The sequence below is a fragment of the Tachysurus fulvidraco genome, chromosome 1, assembly GCF_022655615.1.
Source record: "Tachysurus fulvidraco isolate hzauxx_2018 chromosome 1, HZAU_PFXX_2.0, whole genome shotgun sequence".
Lineage (NCBI taxonomy): Eukaryota > Metazoa > Chordata > Actinopteri > Siluriformes > Bagridae > Tachysurus > Tachysurus fulvidraco.
This window is the reverse complement of record NC_062518.1, coordinates 24,805,378-24,828,296: the sequence shown is the minus strand read 5'-3', so window position 1 is coordinate 24,828,296 and position 22,919 is coordinate 24,805,378. Positions and strand designations below refer to the sequence as shown.

The 22,919-nt window shown below is 39.6% G+C and overlaps 1 protein-coding gene across 5 annotated transcripts in view; it reads left to right on the top strand.

The window, feature by feature from the left end:
• astn1 (astrotactin 1) overlaps positions 1 to 22,919 on the top strand; it is a 223,503-nt gene that overhangs the window by 198,279 nt on the left and 2,305 nt on the right. For all 5 annotated transcript variants that reach the window (XM_027132844.2, XM_047818340.1, XM_047818320.1 and 2 more), the window contains 6 exons: positions 1,648 to 1,916; positions 4,285 to 4,418; positions 5,014 to 5,165; positions 16,100 to 16,232; positions 19,652 to 19,752; positions 21,103 to 21,286. In XM_027132844.2, the coding sequence (XP_026988645.1) occupies positions 1,648 to 1,916; positions 4,285 to 4,418; positions 5,014 to 5,165; positions 16,100 to 16,232; positions 19,652 to 19,752; positions 21,103 to 21,286 (973 nt within the window). The remainder of the gene's footprint in view (positions 1 to 1,647; positions 1,917 to 4,284; positions 4,419 to 5,013; positions 5,166 to 16,099; positions 16,233 to 19,651; positions 19,753 to 21,102; positions 21,287 to 22,919) is intronic.

Below are 22,919 nucleotides of genomic sequence, written 5' to 3'. Positions count from 1 at the left end.
GAGAGCAAATTTTTTAAATGTTAGGTATGATTGTAATCATGTGATGGACAATTTACTTTATGTGCAAAGTGCAGACAGGGACATACAGTAAAGAGTCCCACCACTCCTCAGTCCCAGTTCACGTAACACTTTATGCCCATGAACCCTCCAGATCTAGTTCTTTACTAAAGAAAAGCTATTCATGAAAAGCTAGATGTGTTTTCAGCCTGGACTTAAACACTGAGACTGTGTCTGAGTCCCGAACACTCATTGGAAGTCTGTTCCATAACTGTGGGGCTCTGTGAGAAAAAGCTCTGCCCCCTGCTGTAGCCTTTTGTACTGAGGTGCTACCAAATAGCCTGCACTTTTTCATAGAAGTAGGTGTGACAAATCATAAAAAAAAACAAAAGATATCTTGGGTACTGTGGCACGAGTCCATTAAGTGATTTATAGGTTAATAATAGTATTTTTATAATCAATGCGAAACTTGACTGGGAGCCAATGCAATGAGAATAAGATGGGGTGATATGTTCATATCTTCTGGCTTTAGTTAGGCTTCTAGCTGCTGCGTTCTGGACTAACTGGAGCTTGTTTATGCTCCTACTGGAACAACCAGACAGTAAAGCATTACAATGATTCAACCTAGAGGTAACAAATGCATGAACTAGTGTTTATGTATCATGTAATGACATATCATGTAATGAGATATTTCTTATCTTAGCAATATTTCTGAGATGAAAGAAGGCTACCTTTGTGATATTATTTATGTGAGCTTCAAATGAGACCGGTATCAATAAATCAAACATGGTCTTACTGCTGCACATGATGTGATAGAAAGACCATCCAGAGTTACTCTGTAATCAGAAAGCTTACCTCTGACTGCTTGTGGTCCTAGTAAAAGCACTTCTGTCTTGTCCGAGTTAAGCAGGAGGAAGTTAGTAAGCAAGCATCCACCGTCTTCTGTCCTTCACACAATCTTCAGTCTTATTAAGCTGGTGACTCACATCTGACTTAGCTGAAACATATAACTGTGTGTCATCGGGATAACAGTGGAAGCTAATACCATGTTTACATACAATTGCATTAAGGGGTAGCATACAGTATAAAGCATACGTAGTAACTGGACATTTCTGATTGCTGTGCTGTTTTGTTGTGGTAGGTTGTTTTTTTTTTTTGTTTGTTTGTTTTTGTTTTTTGTATGTGTATAGCTTAATTTATGGTTGAATCTGATATATTTATGAGGATGAGGTTCACGTCTGAGTCATGTTCTTCTCAAGGTTTCTGCCTCATCTCATCTCAGGAGTTTTTCCTCTCAGGCTTGCTCATTAGGGATAAATGTTAGAGATAAATAGGAACTTAATTATTATTCTGTTTCTATATTTATGTAAAGCTGGTTTGAGGCAATGTGAATTTTTAAAAGCGCTATACAAATAAATTGAATCTGATATATTTATATTCAAAAGGAATGATCTATCTATCAATCAGTGCATCCATCCATCCATCCATCCATCCATCCATCCATCCATCCATCGCTCCTAAGTCACACACTACTTCTTCTAGTATAAAACAAAAACCAAAGAAAAGAGAAAATATGTGGAATTCAGTTACCGTTCAGTAAATTCATTTTCTATTTTTTGCTGATAACATTAAAAACAATTCTGGTTGCAGGTAACTCTCCATCTGATGAGTCAGAAGAGTGGGATAAAGAGGCACGCACTCTCACCTATCCAGCCTATATAGCCAGCCTGCTGGACTCGGGGGCCAAGCGTTTGTCAGCAGGTGTGCGCATGGACTGCAGCAGCCAGGGCCAGTGCCCCCCCTCATGCCACCTGTGCCACATGAGCCCTGGGACCCAGAAGCCATCAGAGCCTGTGCTACTCCAAGTCACTAAGGCAGCTCCAATCTATGAGCTTGTCAACAACAATGAAACCTACCAGGTGCGTGCGTGTGTGTATGCGATGGATCTATCTATCTATCTATCTATCTATCTATCTATCTATCTATCTATCTATCTATCTATCTATCTATCTAATAATATTATTGGATAAAACATCCTGTTTCTGTTTGTACCCAAAGATAGTTAACTGAGATCCCATGGTAAGAAAAATATTCTTACTATTGCCCATTAAAAATGGCCGTGCAGATTGAAAGTGCTTGAAAAGTTCAGTGTGCATTGTTGTGCTAGGCAAATATTATTCAAAAAATAGGTTATATAACGTTTATAAAAATGATTTTAAAAAAAATCTGTTTATTTCTGTATAAGCTCACAGTATTCTTAATGGAGAGCGCAATGGTGAGTGACCTAAGCATGGAGAGCGATATCAGCAAGCATAAGGTGCCATGGATGTGCACACACACACAAAGGTACTTATCGGCGTGTAGTGAACCTGAGAGGCTTCTGAAAGCACTCTATTTCTCTAAGCACGGAGACACGTACACCTCCTTTCTTGCTTGGCTGGGGCTAGACTTTGGTTACAAGTGAAGTTAAAGTAAGGGATTCTACACTTAAAAAAATGTCATTTGAACTTTCTTATGCTAACGTATTGTCATTCTCAAAAAAGAATGAATGATTTCTGTTGCTGACGTTCTGTCCTTGGGGACATGCCATTAGTTATTCTCCCAGCTGTGAAGTTAAAAGATTTCAAGCAGTGGGAAAAAAAAGTCCTCAAAATGACTAACACTGCATCATTTATAGGAACCTAAAGGGGCCACACACATAGGGGACTCTCAAGTGGTGCAACAGAACAACGTTTACCCCATCTTCAGGAAATCAAATTCTGATACTGTTACTTTTTGTTGTGGTTGTGAGTCTTATAGATCAGGGTGTGCTGTCTGTGGTGGGAGGGGTGGCATTACTCCAACCATTACTCTCAGTTGCGGATGTTTACTACAGTAGCTCATGTATGCAGCAAGTAGATTTTGCCATCAAATGTGTTGTGCTGTTCTGTGTCATAGTTGAAGTAGTCAGCATTTTGACAAGGCATGCTAAAAGTGTAAGGAAAGATGTGTTAGCATTTACACTGACTGGGAAGATGAGGAAAAGCTGGCGAGTGGGAACTGGCAAATGATTAAGTTGAAGTTATTTTCTTTTAAATTCCACTGTCTTATGTCAATGATTCAAATCGTTGTGTAATAAGCTTAGTGCACTGAAAGACACCAGGTCATGGGATGGTGTGTTTTATTTCTGTCTAGTCAGGTTGTTTTAGCTCTATGGTTTTCAAAGTGGGATAGACCTATAAATAATGTCAATTTAAATAAAAAATAAGTTGAATGAAACATAATGTTCTGTGAGCGGAAAGTCTGGGAATAAAAAGTTCCTTGGCTCCAATAAATATTATTTGACGCATTTCAAAAATGAGCTTAATATTTGGACAGTTGGATAATTGTTCATAAAATAAATCTGAGGGAACTGAGGGTTCAGTAGAAATTATTTTCCATTTATAGAAAATATAGAAGGGGCCCTGTTTTAGTTAATGATTAAAAATTCATTGTTTCTGATGTGGATGAATTGTAAAATTTTGCTTAGTTTAGTTTAGTAGTCTCTTTGCCAAATACTTTCAACTCTAAAAGCCACCCAAAATATAATTTGGATATACTGTAGATATTGTGGTATCTGCTTGTTTGTGATGTTTGGCAGTCAAATGTCCTTCTGGATTTTCTTAGTGTGGCACTATATGTACAGTATGTGGAGACCTGACCATCGAACATCCCATTCCAAACCCAGTGGCCTCTGCCATTGCTGATATAATAACCTTCTGGGAAGGCTTTCCACTAGACTTTAGACATCAGCTGTAAATATTTGTCTCTTCAGCCACAAGAACACAAGATGATGTCCAGCAAGAATGCCTGGCACAAATTTGTTGTCCTGGTACAGTACATCCCACATGGGTTCAAAAGTGTTGAGGTGCAGAATGCTCAGTTGTTTCCACTCTAGTCTTGATAAACCAGGTCTTTATCAAGCTTTCTTTCTGCACAGGTTCATTGTCATGCTGGAAAAGCTTTGATCCTGTTAGTTCCAGTGAAAGGAAAATTGTAATGGTATTCCATAGAGAAACGTTCTAATGAACGAATGAATGATTCAAAAGTTTGGGGAGGAATCACATGCGAGTGTCTTTGGCCATGTATTGTCTACACATAGCTCCAGTGAAACAACCATCATGTGATTCTCCTACAATAGGATCTATTCTGTTTAATGTTGTGTTAACTGTGATATGTGGCTGTTTTCTTACTAGAGATAATCCAGCAGGAAAGAAAACAGTATGTTGGTCTCCTAACACCCTTACATATTGTCTTTGGCTTTTGCAGGCTTTGCAGGAAGCTATGATGAGCATGTTGTGGTGTTCAGGGAAAGGCGATGTCATCGATGACTGGTGTCGCTGTGACTCCAGTGCCTTTGGTGCTGATGGACTGCCAACGTGTGCCCCACTTTCTCAGCCCATGTAAGCATGCAAACAGTGTGTCTAAGGCACACAAACACAGAGACGGTGCAAGTTTCTGATCAAGAAGAACACTGGTGCCCTATATATATATATATATATATATATATATATATATATATATATATATATATATATATATATATATATATATATATATATATAGACACACACACACACACACACACACATACATACAGATCTCCAGCTAGCTGGACTTGGGTTCCAATTTTTGTGTCTGTGGTATAATGGTTTTGAAATTGGAATCCAACTATAGCCAACTGGAGATCTCTGTGCACTCCACACACACACACACACACACACACACACACACACACACATGCAAACAGAGATCTCCAGCTAGCTAAACGTCCAATTTCAAAACCGTCAGACCACAGACACTTTTCTGAAATGTAATATCCACTTTATTTTATTTTATTAGGTGCTAATTTCATGTGACTATCCATATTTTAATTCAGTTTCATTTGTATAACGCTCTTAAGAGCGGACATGTCAGAAAGCAGCTTTACAGAATTACATAAATTCAGAATAATGACCGTAATGATAGTTGATGACCTATTTACTTTTTTTTGGCCAGGCTCAAACTGTCCCACTCATATGAGCCCAGCAGCTCACTGGTTACACTGGAATGGAATCATGCAGAACCACCAATTGGTGTGCGCATTGTTGATTACCTCATCAGCCAGGAGAAAATCACTGAGAGGACCGACCATACAAAAGTTGAAACAGGCAAGTCAAATGTAATTTTTTTTGTACATTGTTCAGAGTAAAATACTGTCAAAATGTGTGCCCTGATGCTTGACACTGAGTTCTAATGTAATTTATCCTAATTTACTAGAGCAGTAAGTAAATCACCTTGGCGTGCAGTGATGGAAATTGTCTTAATGTGCAACCTGTGCTTATTTGCTCTGACCACTAGGTTGTGCTCAACATCTGTGACAGAATAACATGTATGATGTCGACAGTCTAGTGAATGATCTAGCTCTGACTCAATGCATACTGATGTAAATTAAACTGAAACAAATGGAATAAAATGAGCTTCTATGAACCTGGGACCTACTAGACCCACTTCGGTGAACCTTACCGAAGATTCCACAGGTTTGTGTCTGTATTATAGGAATGAAAACTATTCCAGAGATGGATTTCATATCAATTATTATTTTGATGATGGCAATGTCATACACCAGAATATAGGAGTTTGAGTTAGGTTGAGATCTAATAAAGATAATTAGTCACAAGTACTATTTATTGAGCCTAGAAATCAGAAAATAGCCAGACTGAGTCTAGCTGACAGAAAGGCTAAGCTAATTTAAACAAAGGCTCTATACTGTACAACCATGGTGAGTAAAAAGAATGCACAAAACATTAAACTTTGAGGCAGCTGGACTACAACAGCAGATGATCACATCAAGCCTTTAACAGCCTCAACAAATTCTTTGGCCGATTTGAAACCCAAAACAGCACACAGGCACAGATCAGCACACCTCTCCCACAAGGACAGGCTGTATGTCTGACCCCAGTCAGCATGGAAAAAGATCCTTAGGAGGATCAACCCACACAAGGCAGCTGAACCAGACAACATACCTGGTCAGGTTCTAAAGGACTGTGCTTTAGGGTGCTTTCACACCTATAGTTCGGTTCATTTGGTCCGGACCAAAAGCAAAAAATTATACATTGTATATTTTTAGCAGTTTTGGTTCCTTTTCACACCACACTGATTGTTCTGTTCTGCATCAGTTGAAACGAACCAAAATGCAGTCATGTGATAACATCCACATCATTCATTGGCCACATGTCTTTGAGCGTATTTCATAAACTGCTTCTCGATTGGTCAGAATAAACGTGCGGGAAATTCCAGAGAAACTCCGGAAGTAAACAAAAAGAGGAAAATACAGCATACAGTACACCATGGAGAGACGACTGCGCGCTGCAATTATGTTCGTGGTTGTAATCTACTACATCGCTTGTATACAGCATTCTATGCAAAGTCTTAATTTTTAGAATGAAGCTCGGATGCGGCTTGAAAATATAATTTTAATGCACTGCAAATGGCGAAGACGCATCGCAAGACACTTCAGGAGGCGGCGAGCATTACTTTTGCGAAACTGTGACATGCTTATCTTCCAAAAATATTGCCAACGACCCACTACGGCAGCTGGTTTAGTCCAAAATACGCAATACTTTTTGCAGTTAGGTCTATTCGACCATGTACTCACCACAAACGAACCGTACCAGAGTTCGTTTGAAAGCGTAAAGACACCACCTCTTCAAGGAGGTCTCGGTACGCTTGTTTGGTCCGCTTTTGGTGCGCACCAGAGTTCGATTGCTGCATTCCCAATCGAACTCTGCACAAGGGTGCCTGCTCAGGCTGCTTCTCTTCACCCTGCTGACCCATGATTGGGTACCCAGCCACAGTACCAACCACATCAAGTCTGCAAAGGGGTGCATATCTCTGAGGACCTCTCCTGGGTGACAAACACCACATCGCTGGCCAAGAAAGCACGAGTCCCACATTCCCATCATGTGCTCCTTCTACCAGGGCACCATTGAAAGCATCCTCACCAACTGCATCACTGTGTGATACGGGGGCTGCACTGCCTCCTGTCAAAAGACTCTGCAACGCATAGTGAATGTAGCCAGCAAGATCATCAGTGTCTCTCTGTCTTCCACACCCGTCTCACTAGCAGAGCCATCAGTATCGCTGCTGATAGCTCGCACCCATCAAAACTCCACTTCAGCGTGCTGCCTTCAGGGATAAGGTACCGGAGCCTCTAGGCTCGCTCCACAAGACTTTTGAACAGCTTCATCCATCAGGCTGTCAGGATGTTGAACTCTGTCCATTACTTCCGTTTATTTATGTCTATTTATTACAAGTCCCCTGATGTTGCATCTATGCAAATCTCTATTGCACTAACTGCTCATATTATTATACAAACTCTGTACATTGCATTGCCAATATAAACACTTGATTTGAGAAGCAGTATTTCGATTCCCCTACTGTATGGTGGCATTGACAATAAAGAAACCTTGAACCTTGAAGTTCTGCTTGAACCTTTTAGCAGATTCTGTTTCCTTCCCAGTTATTTCTCCGAAGGAGACTCGGATGCAGAGAAGCAAACACTGCACTGACTGTGCTAAATGATAGTATTAATTAGGTGTTTGTCTCAATCTTGCCATTTTTATGGTTAAGATTAATCTGCACATGCTTGCTATTCACTTACCATTTGAATTATTCATGTGCTAACTGGCTCCTGAAGAGCTTTGTTATGACTTAATGTAGACATCTCATTTATACATTATTATAAATGTCTGTAGCATATGGGAACGGGACATGAGTATTATGGAAGCAGGAGACTAACGAGTGTTTTGTTGTTTCGTATAAGGGGAGCACACCGATCATGTGGGCCTTTTGAAGCCTGTATGTCTTGGCTTTCATATCTGGTCTGGATGCCTCCTTGACTGTAGAGCCATACATTGTTTCCCTCTCGGTAGTTATTGGGAGTGAGCCATCTAAGTTGGACGTCAGACATGATGCTATAAAAGAAAAGAACATAACATTATATCAAGCCCAAATGTGGGATTGTGAAACATGATAAATGAAGAGGTGCTATTATATGAGCTCAGCTCTACAGGGAGCCAGAAGTGTGTGTGTGTGTGTGTGTGTGTGTGTGTGTGTGTGTGTGTGTGTGTGTGTGTGTGTGTGTGCGTGTGTGTTCTTTAATTAAAGACATAAGACCGCATTCTTGGTAACGACTGTATGGTGTGTTGTACAGTGAGAGCTAATATGTGACTGTTGGGATATTGAAGCAAAGTTTGATCATTTTGTTGCGTATTAATGCCTCCTAAAATGTACATACAAACGAACCGTGTTTTGTGTTTACTACCTCCAATTTCAGCAAAGGTTGTATTAGCATTGTAGTAAATTACATCTGAGAAAATTTCAGATGCTTAATGACTGTAGATTTTCAGCCTTTTCCCCTAAAAGGGATATAATCTGTTGTAGAATTTAAACTACTAGAGCACAAAAACAAAGAATCCTTCAGATTGCTAGATGAACCCTTTTTTTCTAAGCATGCACATGTGCCTTGACGTACTTGTGATTGTCTTGATAACATTTTTCGAGATAACTTTCTTTGAGGCTTTGACAGGCTTTATTGGATTTGACTTTCATCTGTGAATTAAATTGAATGCTTTTGGCTTTATTTTTCTCCAAGTGAGTTTTAGATGGATTTATAATCAAACCTTTTCTATTTTACCTTTTTTCCTAAATCTGTGAGATAAGCGTGACATATGTTTAGGAGGTCCTTGCTACATTTTTTTCCCTTAATACCACAGCATTATTAAACACCAGCTTCAGAATGGTCTATAATAGCACAGTTCTGCCAGAATTTCCATCTGCAAGCTTTTCCATCTATTAAAAATAACCGGGAATGAATATAATTAAATAGGGTTATTTCATATAAAAAAATAATAATAAATAGGGTTCTGTCATACCCTGTGATGTTTAGTTTCTTACAAGTTATGTGGGTACAAATCAGAACTATGTAAAACGAAATATATATAGTTACTAATTTTATGTTAACAAAATTTGCAGAGTATGTATTACACTGGGGTACAGTGGCTTAGTGGTTAGCACACAATAGGGTTGGGGGTTCGAATCCCACCTCTGCCTTGTGTGTGTGGAGTTTGCATGGTTCTCCCCGTGCCTCGGGGGTTTCCTCCAGGTACTCGAGTTTCCTCCCCCGGTCCAAAGACATGCATGGTAGGTTGATTGGCAACTCTGGAAAATTGTCCTTAGTGTGTGAGTGTGTGAGTGAATGAGAGTGTGTGTGCCCTGCGATGGGTTGGCACTCTATCCAGGGTGGACATCAATGCCGTTTCCTTATCTTATTTAAAGTCTATTGAAAATTAACAGAGTGAAATTAGATCCATTACATTATTTTGCTGGCTATCATTTTCCCTGGTTCATGGGTTTACCTGCCTGATGAGAGAGACATCACAGTTGCAGAATACTTACTCCTCTAGAATGTCCTTCTAAAGTAATCTGGTTTTAAACTGATGTTTTGCATTGATCTCTGCTTCACTTTTCTCTCGATGTCGGTCATATTCAGTTCTCTAAATGTGAGAGATTTGAGTCAAAAGGCAGACTCCAGAAGCTAAATCCATTTCTGTACGTTCTCTGCTTCTTTCTATTCAGTTTAATGAATATGGAGCACTTAATCTGTCATGGTTCAGTACGCATGATGGTAGGTCGAAGAAAAAATAAATATGACTGCCATAATTGCAAATATTTGTTCTAAAATGCAAATTTAATGACTTTAAAACAAAAAATAACATTCGGTGTTGCAATATTATGCTTATTGAGTGTAATGAGTCATAAACAATATCTTTATAGCATTTTCTGGAAGATTCAAAAAAGTTCACAAATTGAAATACCGATTAGGGAAAAAAAAGCTTATCCTGTTTCTGCACAGTCCTTCATGCGGTTCATATGAAGCCTAATCATGGAAAGCATTTCCATTGTAAAGCGCTCTCTCATTATCTGCTGCCGTGGGAGGAGCAGATACCGGTCTTCTGTATTGAACCTTCTGTTGCACTTTTGTCCATTGCATAATGGTTCTGTTACTTTGGTGATTATCTTAACAAGTTCTGGATAATCAGAACTCATGGCAGTACTGTTGCATGTGCGTGTCTAGCAGAGGCTTGATCTGGGCTTTGGAGTTTTGTGCGGCCCTGAAGTAGAGGCTTAGACCATGAAGAAAGTTGAAAATTTAAGTTGATGGAAGCAGTATCACATCTGAGGTGCAGAGGCCGGATGTCTTTGACAGCTGCTATTTGTGCAACAATCGAGCACTTAATGGGATTCAAGCACACAATGTGACCTCATAGAATTCTCTTGCATTCCTCCTGTGTGCCTTTTTTTTCTTTATACGTCATGCAACGGTATGGACTACGTTAATGGGAAGTCTGTGCTCAGCTTCTTGGCTGATGAAACAAATACACCCAGGACTTTGATCGTGCCGTTTATCCAGCAGTCACTGGAACGTGACTCTCTGACTGCAAGCAGATTACCCATGGATCTTAGGCCTGGGTGTCTGCCTTCTTTCTCCCTGTAAAGTGGCAAGATTCTGCAGGAATGGGAATCCTGGAAAAGGGGAAGGTGTGGGTGAAAATGGGAAAGACATCGTTTCATTGCTGAGGAATGTCTCAGTTGGACCATATGCCCATGTGAATTATCTCTGCCAGAGCAGGTACAGTGCAAAAGCTGACACTTGTATATGAGCAGAAGACATGAACAAACCTTTAATTCAGGGAAAAGACAAGACAAACCATAATGCATATGCGCACACGATAGCTTTACACCTGAGAAAGGGCCAGAAACCTGGTGTTTTTTTGTTTTTTTTTAACTGTGAAAACAAAAGTCACCTTTTGTCAGTGGAAGCAGAGGTCGCCAACATCTTTATCGAGGCAGACATGTTATGATCTGTAAATTTAATGAAGTGTGTTTGGCCATAGAGAAGACTGTGCTATGGGAACTGACTTTGCTCTCACTTTCATTTTAAAGCCTACACAGATGTTTTCATGTTTCCTGCCCTTCAAGTGTGGCCCAGACAGCAGATGCCCATTTTGGTCAGGAACATCTGGTCCAGGCCTATGGTTAAAGGTGCATTCCTTGAGGGTTTTTTTTTTTTAATTCAATTTGTGATCCAGGGGCATGAAAATATGTTTGTGGAATTCTGCTAGCATTCCGTACACATTCAGTAGCGAGACGGCACTCATAGTCTTTGTGACATTAAGTTAATACAGTGAAGCAGAGTTGCATCAATACACTAATGTACTAGGAAGAATACGGTTCTAATCAGACATTAGGTAGCTTTCTATAGTTTTCTATATCAGTTGTTAAGTGAAGTGAAGTGAGATACGGCTAAGTACGGTGACCCATACTCAGAATTTGTTCTCTGTATTTAACCCATCCAAAGTGCACACACACCGTGAACACACACCCGGAGCAGTGGGCAGCCATTTATGCTGCGGCGCCTGGGGAGCAGTTGGGGGGTTCGGTGTAGAAGTTGTGTGTGTGTGTTTTGTTTATCTCAGCTTGTCTACTTAAGTTATGTTGTGTGCATGGAGTCGATTAAACTGTGTCTTTTAGGCGTTTGTTCACCTTTTCCTCACCCTTGCATCCGTGTCAAATATGTTCTAGAGTGCATTCACAATTAGCATTTATCATAGTCTAATCAAAGCTAATCAAAACAGTACAAAACTGACCACTTAAAAACGCTATGACGTAGATAGCAAGTGCAGCTTCCATATTAAACTCTCCTTGCAGTAAAGTGAAAGCAGATTGAAGTGTTCATTCCACTCCCATCCAAGTAAACACAACTTAGTGCTGACACCCCCTCATCAGCTGCAATTAGCATTTTATGTCCTATTTTCCCCTGAAAAACACTATCCTTTTCATGTGGGAGATTGAATCTGTTAATCTTTTTTTTTCTGTGGTAGTGCCAAAAGTTGATGCACTACAAACTGCTGTTATCCATCTCCTTGCTGTTTGCTCATCAGAGTAGACAAGGAGGACCAGATGTTATTTGTTGAGTCTCAGTGCTGCTGCCAAGTCTGCTGGTACTGTGAGTTGCTGCTTTAATGGAATGGGTAAAACTGCCAGTACTTTGGACAAGGAGTTGCTCCTGTGATGTGTGTGGAATTTGGCGTTCAGAATGAAACGTGTACCTGTTTAAAAAGAACAAAAGAACTTCTATGTGTGTGTCCTCAGGTTTTCTTGCTCTATTTCTCTTACTTCCTATCTCTCAGCTGCTATTCATTAACATTTTAATGCAGGAAGAATCATGGGAAAATGTGAAAATGTACAGACCTCAGTCCACTCAAGACTAATGCAGAGACCACGACTTCCTCTCTGTCTTGAAGGCTGCTGTCACGTCCATGCTGATTGTGTCCCATTGACACAGCGCACACTGCATAGCTTCCAGTTCTCATTAATCATCACTGTTTATGTACTATTTCACCATCCTTTTCCCAAGGCAACTTTACAGTGCGACTTTGATTATGTAACTACTTCTACTTAAAAATCATGATCTGAAGTTTTGTGTATATGTGGTTATAATTACAATAGTGTGACAATGACACAGGATTCAATCGAAAAGTAGACAGATCAGTTTTAATACTGCATTAACCGATTAGGGATTACAGCCCAGTTCATCCATTTTTCCAGCCTCAAAAGTAACTGGACAACTGACGTACTGTAAGCGGTTTCATGCCCAGATGTCGCCTGTGTCCTCATTATTTTTTATGGCAAAAATAATGCTGGAGGCCTATACATTAAGCTGGATGCCTACAAGAGTGGCCATATCAACAATTTGGTACATGCTTAAAAAGAAGGAATGCACTGATGAGGTCAGCAACACCAAAAGACAAAAGACCGGCTAAAATAACTAAAGTGGACGATCACAGATTTCTTTCCTTGGTGAAAAAAAAACTCTGGCCAGCTCTGGAACAAGATCCTTTATACAGTTGAAACCTAGATTAACATGTACTAGAAGGATGGGAAGAGAAGTGTATGGAGAAGGAAAGGAAGGATCATGAACCAAAGCATATCACATCATCTGTTAAATATGGAAGAAGCAGTGTCATGGCATGGGTAGGTATGACTGCAAATAGTAGCTTTCAGCTCAGATTCAGTCAAAAGTGCTGATCGTGCTTCACAAGCAGATGCATAACAACTCACAACATACCCAAGAGCTTCTTAAAGCAAAGAAATGAAATGTTATGGAACCTTGACCCAGTCAAGCATGCTCATCATTATTGGTCTTTCCTTCAATAAGCAAGCAGCAACCGAAGGTGATGGCAGTAAATGCAAGGCTAAGCTCATGGGTTCCTGACTTCAGGCTGTCACTGAAGGTGAATTTAAGGTGAGGGTCTGAAGGTGAATTTAAGGTGAGGGTCTGAAGGTGAATTTAAGGTGAGGGTCTGAAGGTGAATTTAAGGTGAGCGTCTGAAGGTGAATTTAAGGTGAGGGCCTGAAGCTGAATTTAAGGTGAGGGCCTGAAGGTGAATTTAAGGTGAGAGCCTGAAGGTGAATTTAAGGTGAGAGCCTGAAGCTGAATTTAAGGTGAGCGTCTGAAGGTGAATTTAAGGTGAGAGCCTGAAGGTGAATTTAAGGTGAGAGCCTGAAGGTGAATTTAAGGTGGGCATCTGAAGGTGAATTTAAGGTGAGGGTCTGAAGGTGAATTTAAGGTGAGGGTCTGAGGTGAATTTAAGGTGAGAGCCTGAAGGTGAATTTAAGGTGAGAGCCTGAAGCTGAATGTAAGGAGAGCGTCTGAAGGTGAATTTAAGGTGAGGGTCTGAAGGTGAATTTAAGGTGAGAGCCTGGTCTACACTTGAATGAAATCCTGATTGCTTCATTTCAACTCCACTGTGTTGGTGCAGAATGGCAAATTGTATCATTCTTCAAATACTCATGGACCTGACTATATATAATCATTCTAAAGCTCTTTTCTATGTCCTATTGATGATTTGCTGCTTGTCTCTGCTTCACAGTCCAGAATGTTTTGGCCATTTTGATAATGGAATGGATTTGTCTGCATTGACCCTGACTTCATGTGTTTGATCCCTGTTTGCTGCTAATATTAATATTTTGATCTCTTACAGTTACTATTAGATGAATATAATAGATATACCAATTATACGAAGTATGCATGCTTTCCCTCCATCTCACTCCCAGCCAGACCAGTACATCTTTGTTCTTGCACAATTGTATATTGTGCAATATGTTTTCCTTTGCTTCACATTGAAGCTAGTCCAAGACTGTGTGAATTGCATAACATAATTAGTACAAAAGGCATTCTGCTATGGACTTCAGAAAACAATTTACTTGCTCAAACGCATAATGTTATTGTGAAGCAGGAGATCAGAAGCTGGAACTGAATTCAGAGAATGTTTGGCACAGCTACAGTACTTTATGCAATGATTTTCCCATGGTTCCGGGCAAGCTATGTATTTAGGAATTGTGCATTATGTAAGCTGAACCCATTTGATGTGTGTGTGTTCATCCTAATTTGAACACATAACATAAACTGTTATGAGATATGAAAGATCAATGGGATGATATTGGCAGCAATGCAGTGTTTAAAATGCATATAAAGGTCAAGAGGTTCAGTTAATGTTCAGATCAACACCAGAAAGGGGGAAATGTGATCTCAGTGACTTTGAACGCAGTTTGGTTGTCGGTGCCAGACAAGCTGGTTTGAGTGTTTCAGAAATGTTAGCATCTCTAGAATAAAACAAAAGCCATCCAGCGATCAGCAGTTGTGTGTGGAAACCCCTTTGTGATGAGAGAGGTCATAATGGCCAGGTCTGCTTTAAATGGCTGTTTTGTGAAAGTATATTATTTTATTTTATTTTTTTTGTATTCATTTATTTAATTAAGTTTCTTTTAGGGTTTTTATTTTTATTTATTTATTTATTTTTTGAGAACTTGTTGATCTAATGATGTTGTTTGTATGTTCTTTAACAAACTATCAGGAAGAGGAATATTTTTGCTGACATCACATGACACTTTCACTGAACACAAGTAGACTGCCGAATACTTATGCAAGACACTACTGTTTGTCGTTAAACAACGAAACTTAATTCATCCAACGATAGTTATTGTTTGTAAAACAATCACGAAAAGCATCAGGATCACAGCATGTCAGTACATTCAAACTCCATACACTAGTCGCTCTGGTGTTATTTCCCCTCTGTGCTCTGTGTTAATAAACACTTTTTGTTAGTGACATGGGTTGCCATTCTAGGCAACGTGCAGGTAGCTCATGTGTGTAGACAGTGTGTACAAATTCAGATGTCTCTTCCTGTCCCAGGTTTATCCTGGCGATGGCCATCTGTTTTCAGTAAGCCTGGGACTCCTGTGGCTTTTCAGAGCTGGAGGCCTAGAGGGGTTTTGGCTTCAAGACACCATCACCTTTTTAAAGGTTTCCCCTGAGTCCGCAGGATGGGTTTTCCTCTGACACACCGGAGCCCCAATGTCATGTTCTATGACGCAAGCAAACCAGCTGGACAAACAGTCTCCTCTGTGACTTTATAACAAGACTCATGACTGTGAAGACACTTTATTTTGGTGTTTTCAGGAAATTTGAGGAACCACAGTTGTATTAAAACTAAAACACATCCTGACCTAGAGCTGTATAAATACCAAAGCCAGCAAGTCTCCATTCCTAGAATGTTTCTCTGTGCTCTTTACATTAACGCATGTGAAAGGGTGGGGAAACACTTCTTTGGACAGTCTTGCCTTTTAAATTCTGATGGGGCTGAGAGTCATACTGTCTTTTTTAGAGTTATGGAAATGCTGTCGTTTGAAGTGTTAGAAGGTTAAAGTGTACAAGGAGGATGGATGTATTTGTAAGCTAACCACTGGAAAAATACATTAACTCACCAAACCACCAAAACATGTGTCTTGTCAGGTCCATAAACACAGAGCATACTGGAAGCTGTGTGGCCTTATACAAGCATCATTAATCACATTTGTCAATCGACAAACTTTTTTTTTTTTTACTTAAAAAAAAAATTGCCAAATAAATGAGAATTTAGATGTGCTTGTGCAAGTCTGCATGCATTTCATTTAACCTTTTTTTTTGTTCTCATTCTAGAGACCATGCTGAGCTTTGTTGATGACATTCTGTCTGGGGCCAAATCTCCATGTGTGATGTTGGGAGAAATCCCAGATCCACTCACTTCTATCTCTATGATCATGCGCTGCCTGGAGCCTGACACTTCCTACATGTGAGTGCTGTTTGCTTTCTGTCATTTCAAAATTGACACTGATGGCAGTATTAATTGAATTGGGTGGCTTTTTAAATCATTTTTAAAAACATGCACTTTCTTACCCTCTGCCATTTAAAATAGTTTGTTAGTGTAAATGAGTTTAAAGTCAGTTATTGGTGTCTCTCTCATTACCAACATAATCTGTACAGGCTAGAAAATATTTTTATTATTAGCTAAAAACTTAAGTCTTGAAATTACTCATAGACAATGAAATTTAAAACCATGCAAACAATAAACTGCATATAACATTCACCTGTATAAAGGTGATTCCTTGTTGTCTATGAGGTGGCAGTTCATATATCCAGTTGCTGCAGTGTGCCAGGGTATGTGGCAAAGGTGTTGATGTGATGGGGCCTCCAGTAATGGCCTTTCACTCTATCCAATTATAGCAAATACATAAAATGGAGGAATCCATACCAATCAATCAAGTGCACTCATTATTAGCTAGATAGTCAAAATAATGATTTGGGAATAACAACCTTCATAACTGCCACTAACAGGTGCTAGATAGCAGACACCCGGTTAACATTGTTAATGGAGGCTGCTACTGTATGTGTATAATTTACATTGCGGCGATGACTCAACAGACTAGTTTGCTAACTAGGAAAATGAAGGCTACCTAATAAACAAGAAGTAAGTACATTGCGATAGGAAAGGCTGCTGAAAGTTAGTCTTGGAATTAAAGGTCTATATACTGTAGGGATGTTATATACACAAATACATACATTATATTAGGGCTCTCAAGTGTCACGCATTGAGAGTGACAGTCACGCATTTCGGTCTTTTGTCACGCGCTCCCGCCACACATCGTATTTCTCACGCAGAAAAACTTTTTGACTATTTATCATATATTTAATAAGCCGCAGCGCCCAAAATTTATCACTCCGCACCGCTGTCTCTATGGGACCGGGCAGGAATCAAGCGTGTCTCAGTTCTTAGTCGAGCCTGACACTTATCAGCCAATCAAAAAAAGAGGCCACACAAATAGCCAATCAGAAAATATCATGATTAAGCTTTAACGCAACAACCAATGAAAAAAAAACATTCATTGTCCTCAATCATGATCCTAAATATGTCTGGGCTTGAGCCGAACTGTTTTAAATGGGAGCAACATTACAAATGTTAAATGAGTCCAAAAAGGCAACAAACACTTACAATAAACACCACCAGTCATAATCTCTCTCTCTCTCTCTCTCTCTCTCTCTCTCTCTCTCTCTCTCTCTCTCTCTCTCTCTCTCTCTCTCTCTCTCACACTCACACACACACACACACACACACACACACACACACACACATTAATAAATGAAAATTAAACAAATTTAATTTTAAATTGCGGTCAGTGATCGTGTTTTTTTTTTTTTTGTTTCCTTTCGGGATGTCATGCTTGCCTGTCTTCAAAACTTGAGAGCCCTGTTTTATATATATATATATATATATATATATATATATATATATATATATATATATATATATATATATATATACATAAACTAACTTTGAATTTAATTAGTGTAAGGCCATGTGTAAGTTTGGCTAGCAAGGGGGGTCCAGAGGTAAATATTTTGTACTGATCTAATTGTTGTCTGCGATTCTAAAACCCTAATGCAAATAACATAACTGCTGCACCTTTAACTTCAGTGTTCCTCCAAGCTCCACGGGCTTTGTATGCTCTCTTATGACTCTGAGCTCGCTTTTTGATCATGTGCGCAGCATAAATTGGGAACTAAACAGGTAACTGCTCTTAACAGGAAACAAGTAAATACAGATTGCAATATGCACTATGAAAATGTGAGCATGTGAGGAACATATACAAGTGCACATGTGAAATCTTACATGATTTTTAGGCATATACAGTGTGTTTATTTTGTGTACTGAGGCAGAAGCATATTTTGAATCAGGCCACAGTTAAAACTTTCAGACAGCTGGGGAAGCGGTTCAGGCTTTGGAATAGCTTAAAAGCACATTGTAAGGAGAGCTTAATGGTGATGGCAGAAACAGGAATTGAAAGTTGAGTGTGCTTCAGAAGTCCTGAGTGAAGAGTAAATGAAGGAGTGCAAACGTTCCTGCACAGATGTTGTCAGACGTTCTGTCTCAACAACATCATGACTTCCGTAGTATGAAACATACAGACCTCTGGTTTTGTGTGTGTAAAGTTTCTTAACTGCCATATTTGGGAGTATGGACTGTGAACGGTAAAGATGAGGATGAGGCACTGCTCTTTTGCATCTCAAAGTGTGGTGGAGCAAGGTGTGGTGAGGCAAGGGGATGGATGTGGAGCTGTGCTGCTGTGTGAATATAATGACACCATTCCAGTAAAGCTCAGTCTTTAACAGTGGAGTTCAGCTAGGAATTCATCCCTGCATCTTAGCCAGCACATTTACTAACCTGTATTAGTTTGTGCACCAGACATTTCACACTAGTGTACATGACATTGTGCTATTTAAGGTAGTAAAGGCATTTTGTACATGCACTCATGTATGTGAATGGATTATTTAATCAGTAGCTCATAAATTAATCATCTGAGTATGTTGGAAACATAATGATTTTAAGGAAAGACAATAATATGTTTTTTTTTTTTAGTTATTCTTTAGTAAATGTTGATATAAGTTCAGTGTTGTGTTTAGCTCAATCTTTGTATGATTATTGCTTGTGTTGTTGCTTGTGTAATGAGTTTACCAGCGAACACTGTAAATATTGAAAGCCATTTAGGCCACCCTAGAAAATCTAGCACTAAATACAACCTAAATCAGAAAAGAAGGTGTTTATGCTATACCTCTGTTTTAAATAAAATCCCCAAATCTCCATCATGGCTCCATTAATCTTCCCTGTTTGGCTCTTCTCATCATGTGGCTGCTCCAGACTCTGGCTAATCTGTATGCATCGCAGCACTCCCTACCCACATATACCCACACTGTCTATGCTGTCACACATACTAGTTGTTTATATTGCCATCCACTAGATGGAGATATAATTCAACCTAATTTTAACAACCAAGACTCACTTTCTCTAGGGGTTCCATGCTAATCTGCTGTATCTGGTTCTGCCGTGTGACTAACTTCTCCACACTCAGTGGTGTGCTCTGTTGTCACTGACCTCCACAAATACAGAAAAGACTTTAACTCTCTGCACAAGTTTTATTAATTGCCATTTAATCCAAGCAGCAGAATTGAGTGTTTCTTGTAAACTATTTGACATAATCGTATTCTGTCAGGGCAATCATTTAAAGGCGAGCGTGTGTATGGATTGTTTCACGGTTGCCATAATATAGTGAAACTAGTCATGGTGAACTGATAGGTATTAGTGCTGAATGTGGGTTATATAATAATGTGTATGGATTTTTTTTTTTTTATAAAGGTGAGCCATGTGTCTCTCTACAGGTTCAGACTCTGGGCCGTGGATAACACAGGCAGGCGCTCCAGTCCCAGTGAGGTCACCATCAAAACTCCCTGTCCTGCAGTGGATGATGTGAAAGCACAAGGTAACTTTCATCTTCATCTATAAATACCTTGACACGGCTTAATTTAGAGTGTCTGTGTCTGACCTGGTCTAAGGCATGAAGGAATGCAGCAACTTTGGTTCAGCAAGTGGAACAAAACAAAGCTATGTTACTATGAGATGGAAATATTCATCATTTCTAATACACTGTCGTTGAAAAGCATTAAACTATATAAAGTGTTAATCACACTGACGGACAGCTAGACACTACACTAACATCCCTGTAGATTATCCATCCATCTGTCTGTCCATCTATTTATCCATTCTTTACACTGCTTATCCTACTGGGTCATGGGGAACCTGGAGCCAATCCCAGGACTCTCTGGGCACGAGGCAGGGTTCACTCTGTACTCTGTTCACTCTATACAGCCTCTGGATTATAATGACATTATTTACTTACTGCTTTTTTTTTTAAGGCAATGTGTGTTCATGTGTTTTTTACCCTATCATTTATTCATATGTCCCATAAAATAGGCAAAATTTATTGAATATAGAATTCAATAGAAGTCACATATTGTTAGGGATCAGCACGGATCCGTTAGGGATCAGCGCAGACTTGGTGCCATGTGCATTTGTTGTTTGTTTGTGTCACGTGATCGCCCCGTCCACGTCTGCTCCTCCCAGGTCATCACACCTGTTTCCCATTGTGTGGGATTGTCCGTGTCGCTATATATGTGAGCCGCGTTGCATTAGGCAGCGCGGCTTCATTGCTTATATTGTGTATTCCCTGTGTAGCGTGGTTTATGTTTGTTCTTCCTCATGTATTAACCACTTAAGCCACCACTGCCCCATTATTAATATCATTTTATGCCCAAAATGTACAGCTTGTTTGAATAAATTAAGCTAGGATCTCTCACCTGTTAAAAATCAACTGCATCGAGAAGGTAAACACTATAAATGTCAAACTGGGCTTCAGATTGCAGATTGCTCGTCAGTTCCTTAAAGGTTTTAACACAGATAACAGTATTGTGATACAACATCACTGTTGAATCTTTCCTATAGTAACACAGAAATAGATTAGTACCACAATTTTGGCACAAATGATAGTAGCAAGGCCCCCAGATCCTAAATCCTGATTTAACTCCTGGCCACAGGTCTAATCACTGTTTACTCGCTCCTGTGTGGCCTCATACCAGATCGCATGCTAGAGTTTTCATTACTAAAGTAATAAGATGAAATAGAAGTAAAAAGTATGTTCACATACAAACCTGTACCTAAAAAATAAATACTATGTAATTTTATATGAACTAAAGATTATGCATTTATACATGAACTAGAAACTATAAATCACATACGACCCCCATTTTTATGCTTCCCACATCTGTTCTTTTAGAAATAGCAGACAAAATTTACAACCTGTTCAATGGCTACACAAGCGGGAAGGAGCAGCAAACAGCCTACAACATGTTGATGGATTTGGGCTCACCCACGCTGCACCGCGTCCTCTACCACTACAACCAGCGCTATGAAAGCTTTGGGGAGTTCACCTGGCGCTGTGAGGATGAGCTCGGCCCCAGGTTTGACCCCTTTCCCCCTCTTTTCCTGTCTTCCTCTCTCTCAGGCTTAATGAAGCTGGGAGGAAAACTGAAATTTAACCAACTTGCTTTGCATCATAAATATTATAAACCCGAGAACACAGATACAGAATTAAAAGGACATAGCTTGGGTAAAGTCTTTCCAGTAAAATACAAAAAATGCAATTGAACCCCAATAATCGATGTCTTTGTGACTTACCATCATTAGCATAATGGGAAGCCTTTATCGATGAACGTTTTATAAACACAGCTATGTGCTTAGCATAAAACTTTGCTGTGGAGAAAAGCACATGAACAATTAGTACAACAGTGCTGAATTAAAAGTGTATTTTTAATCATTTCCATGTTGGAAGGGTTCATCTTGTTTATTATTTTTGCTAGAATGAATAAAAACCCACTCTGGCTACAGGCTGCCTCACACCCCATGATAAATAAGCTGAATTTTGAGCATTCCAAGAAGTGGATGATGAATATAAACCCAGAATCCCCAAATCAGGGTGGCTTTTCAATGTATCATTTTTACTGCACTTTACACCAAAGATCTGCTGATTATTATGAGTTAATAAATAAATATAACGGTCTATGCCTTCCCAAAACCTGTGGAATTACTTTGTTCTCCCCAGATGCGTCTCCACACAGTCGCACACACTCCCCTATGCAACCCTGCTTCCCTTGTTTTGAACTTCTCCAAATCACTTGGGTTTCCCTCACAAACAGCATGGGCCATTTAAAAGTCATTTTCTCCAGCTAATCATAATACTGAATAATAGTCACCCAGTTGACCCGAGCTCAAATATAAACCGATGTTGGCAGGATAACAAAATATGGAATGAGTGGTGAGAAGAACCACGTCTGTATGTTACAGTTCCCTTTGGATGAGTTCTAGTCTCCTGAGACACATCATGCAACACTGTGTGATGTCTGAGCCAGACACCGTCTCACTAAATGTGTCTTTCCAACTCAGAGCACCTCTCAGTCGTCACTATGGAGCTGTTTTTAACTAATAGCATGACACCGGTGTGGGCTTTCTGTTTTTCGAGATCTTTTTGCCCACTGTAGCTCACCGCAGGGAGACGAACTCTATTCCACAAGCTTTGCGCAGCGACTCTGAGTACTGAATGGCAGGCGCTCGTGGTAGCACGTTATAGTTTGAAGATAATTGCATAGCTTTCAGCAGGAGAAGATTCTCTACATAACATGTGATGGCCAAGCTCTGACAGATTTGTATCATGTTTGGGGTCAGTCTGTTTTGCAGCTATGGTGTCAGAGGTACACAGCTGATTGTTTCCTACCAGAGTAGTTGGTATGAAGGAGAAACAGAATTGAAATAATAATAAAAAGAGAGAGGCCCTGGCAAAGTGCAAGAGGTTGAAAATGTACCTTGGAAATGAGAGGCCATTTTCCACTTCCATACATGCTGGGATTTATGGTGACAACCGTTGCTATTTGGAGACCGAAACATACTTTCATGAAAAATTAAAGCATAACAAACCGCAGGGTTTTTGTCTTAAGCAAATAAACATCCAGATTCCTGTAACCACTGAAATGTGGCAAGATATTAGAAACATAAATACATTCCAAAGAATGACTAGATGACATCTCTCTACCAAACAGG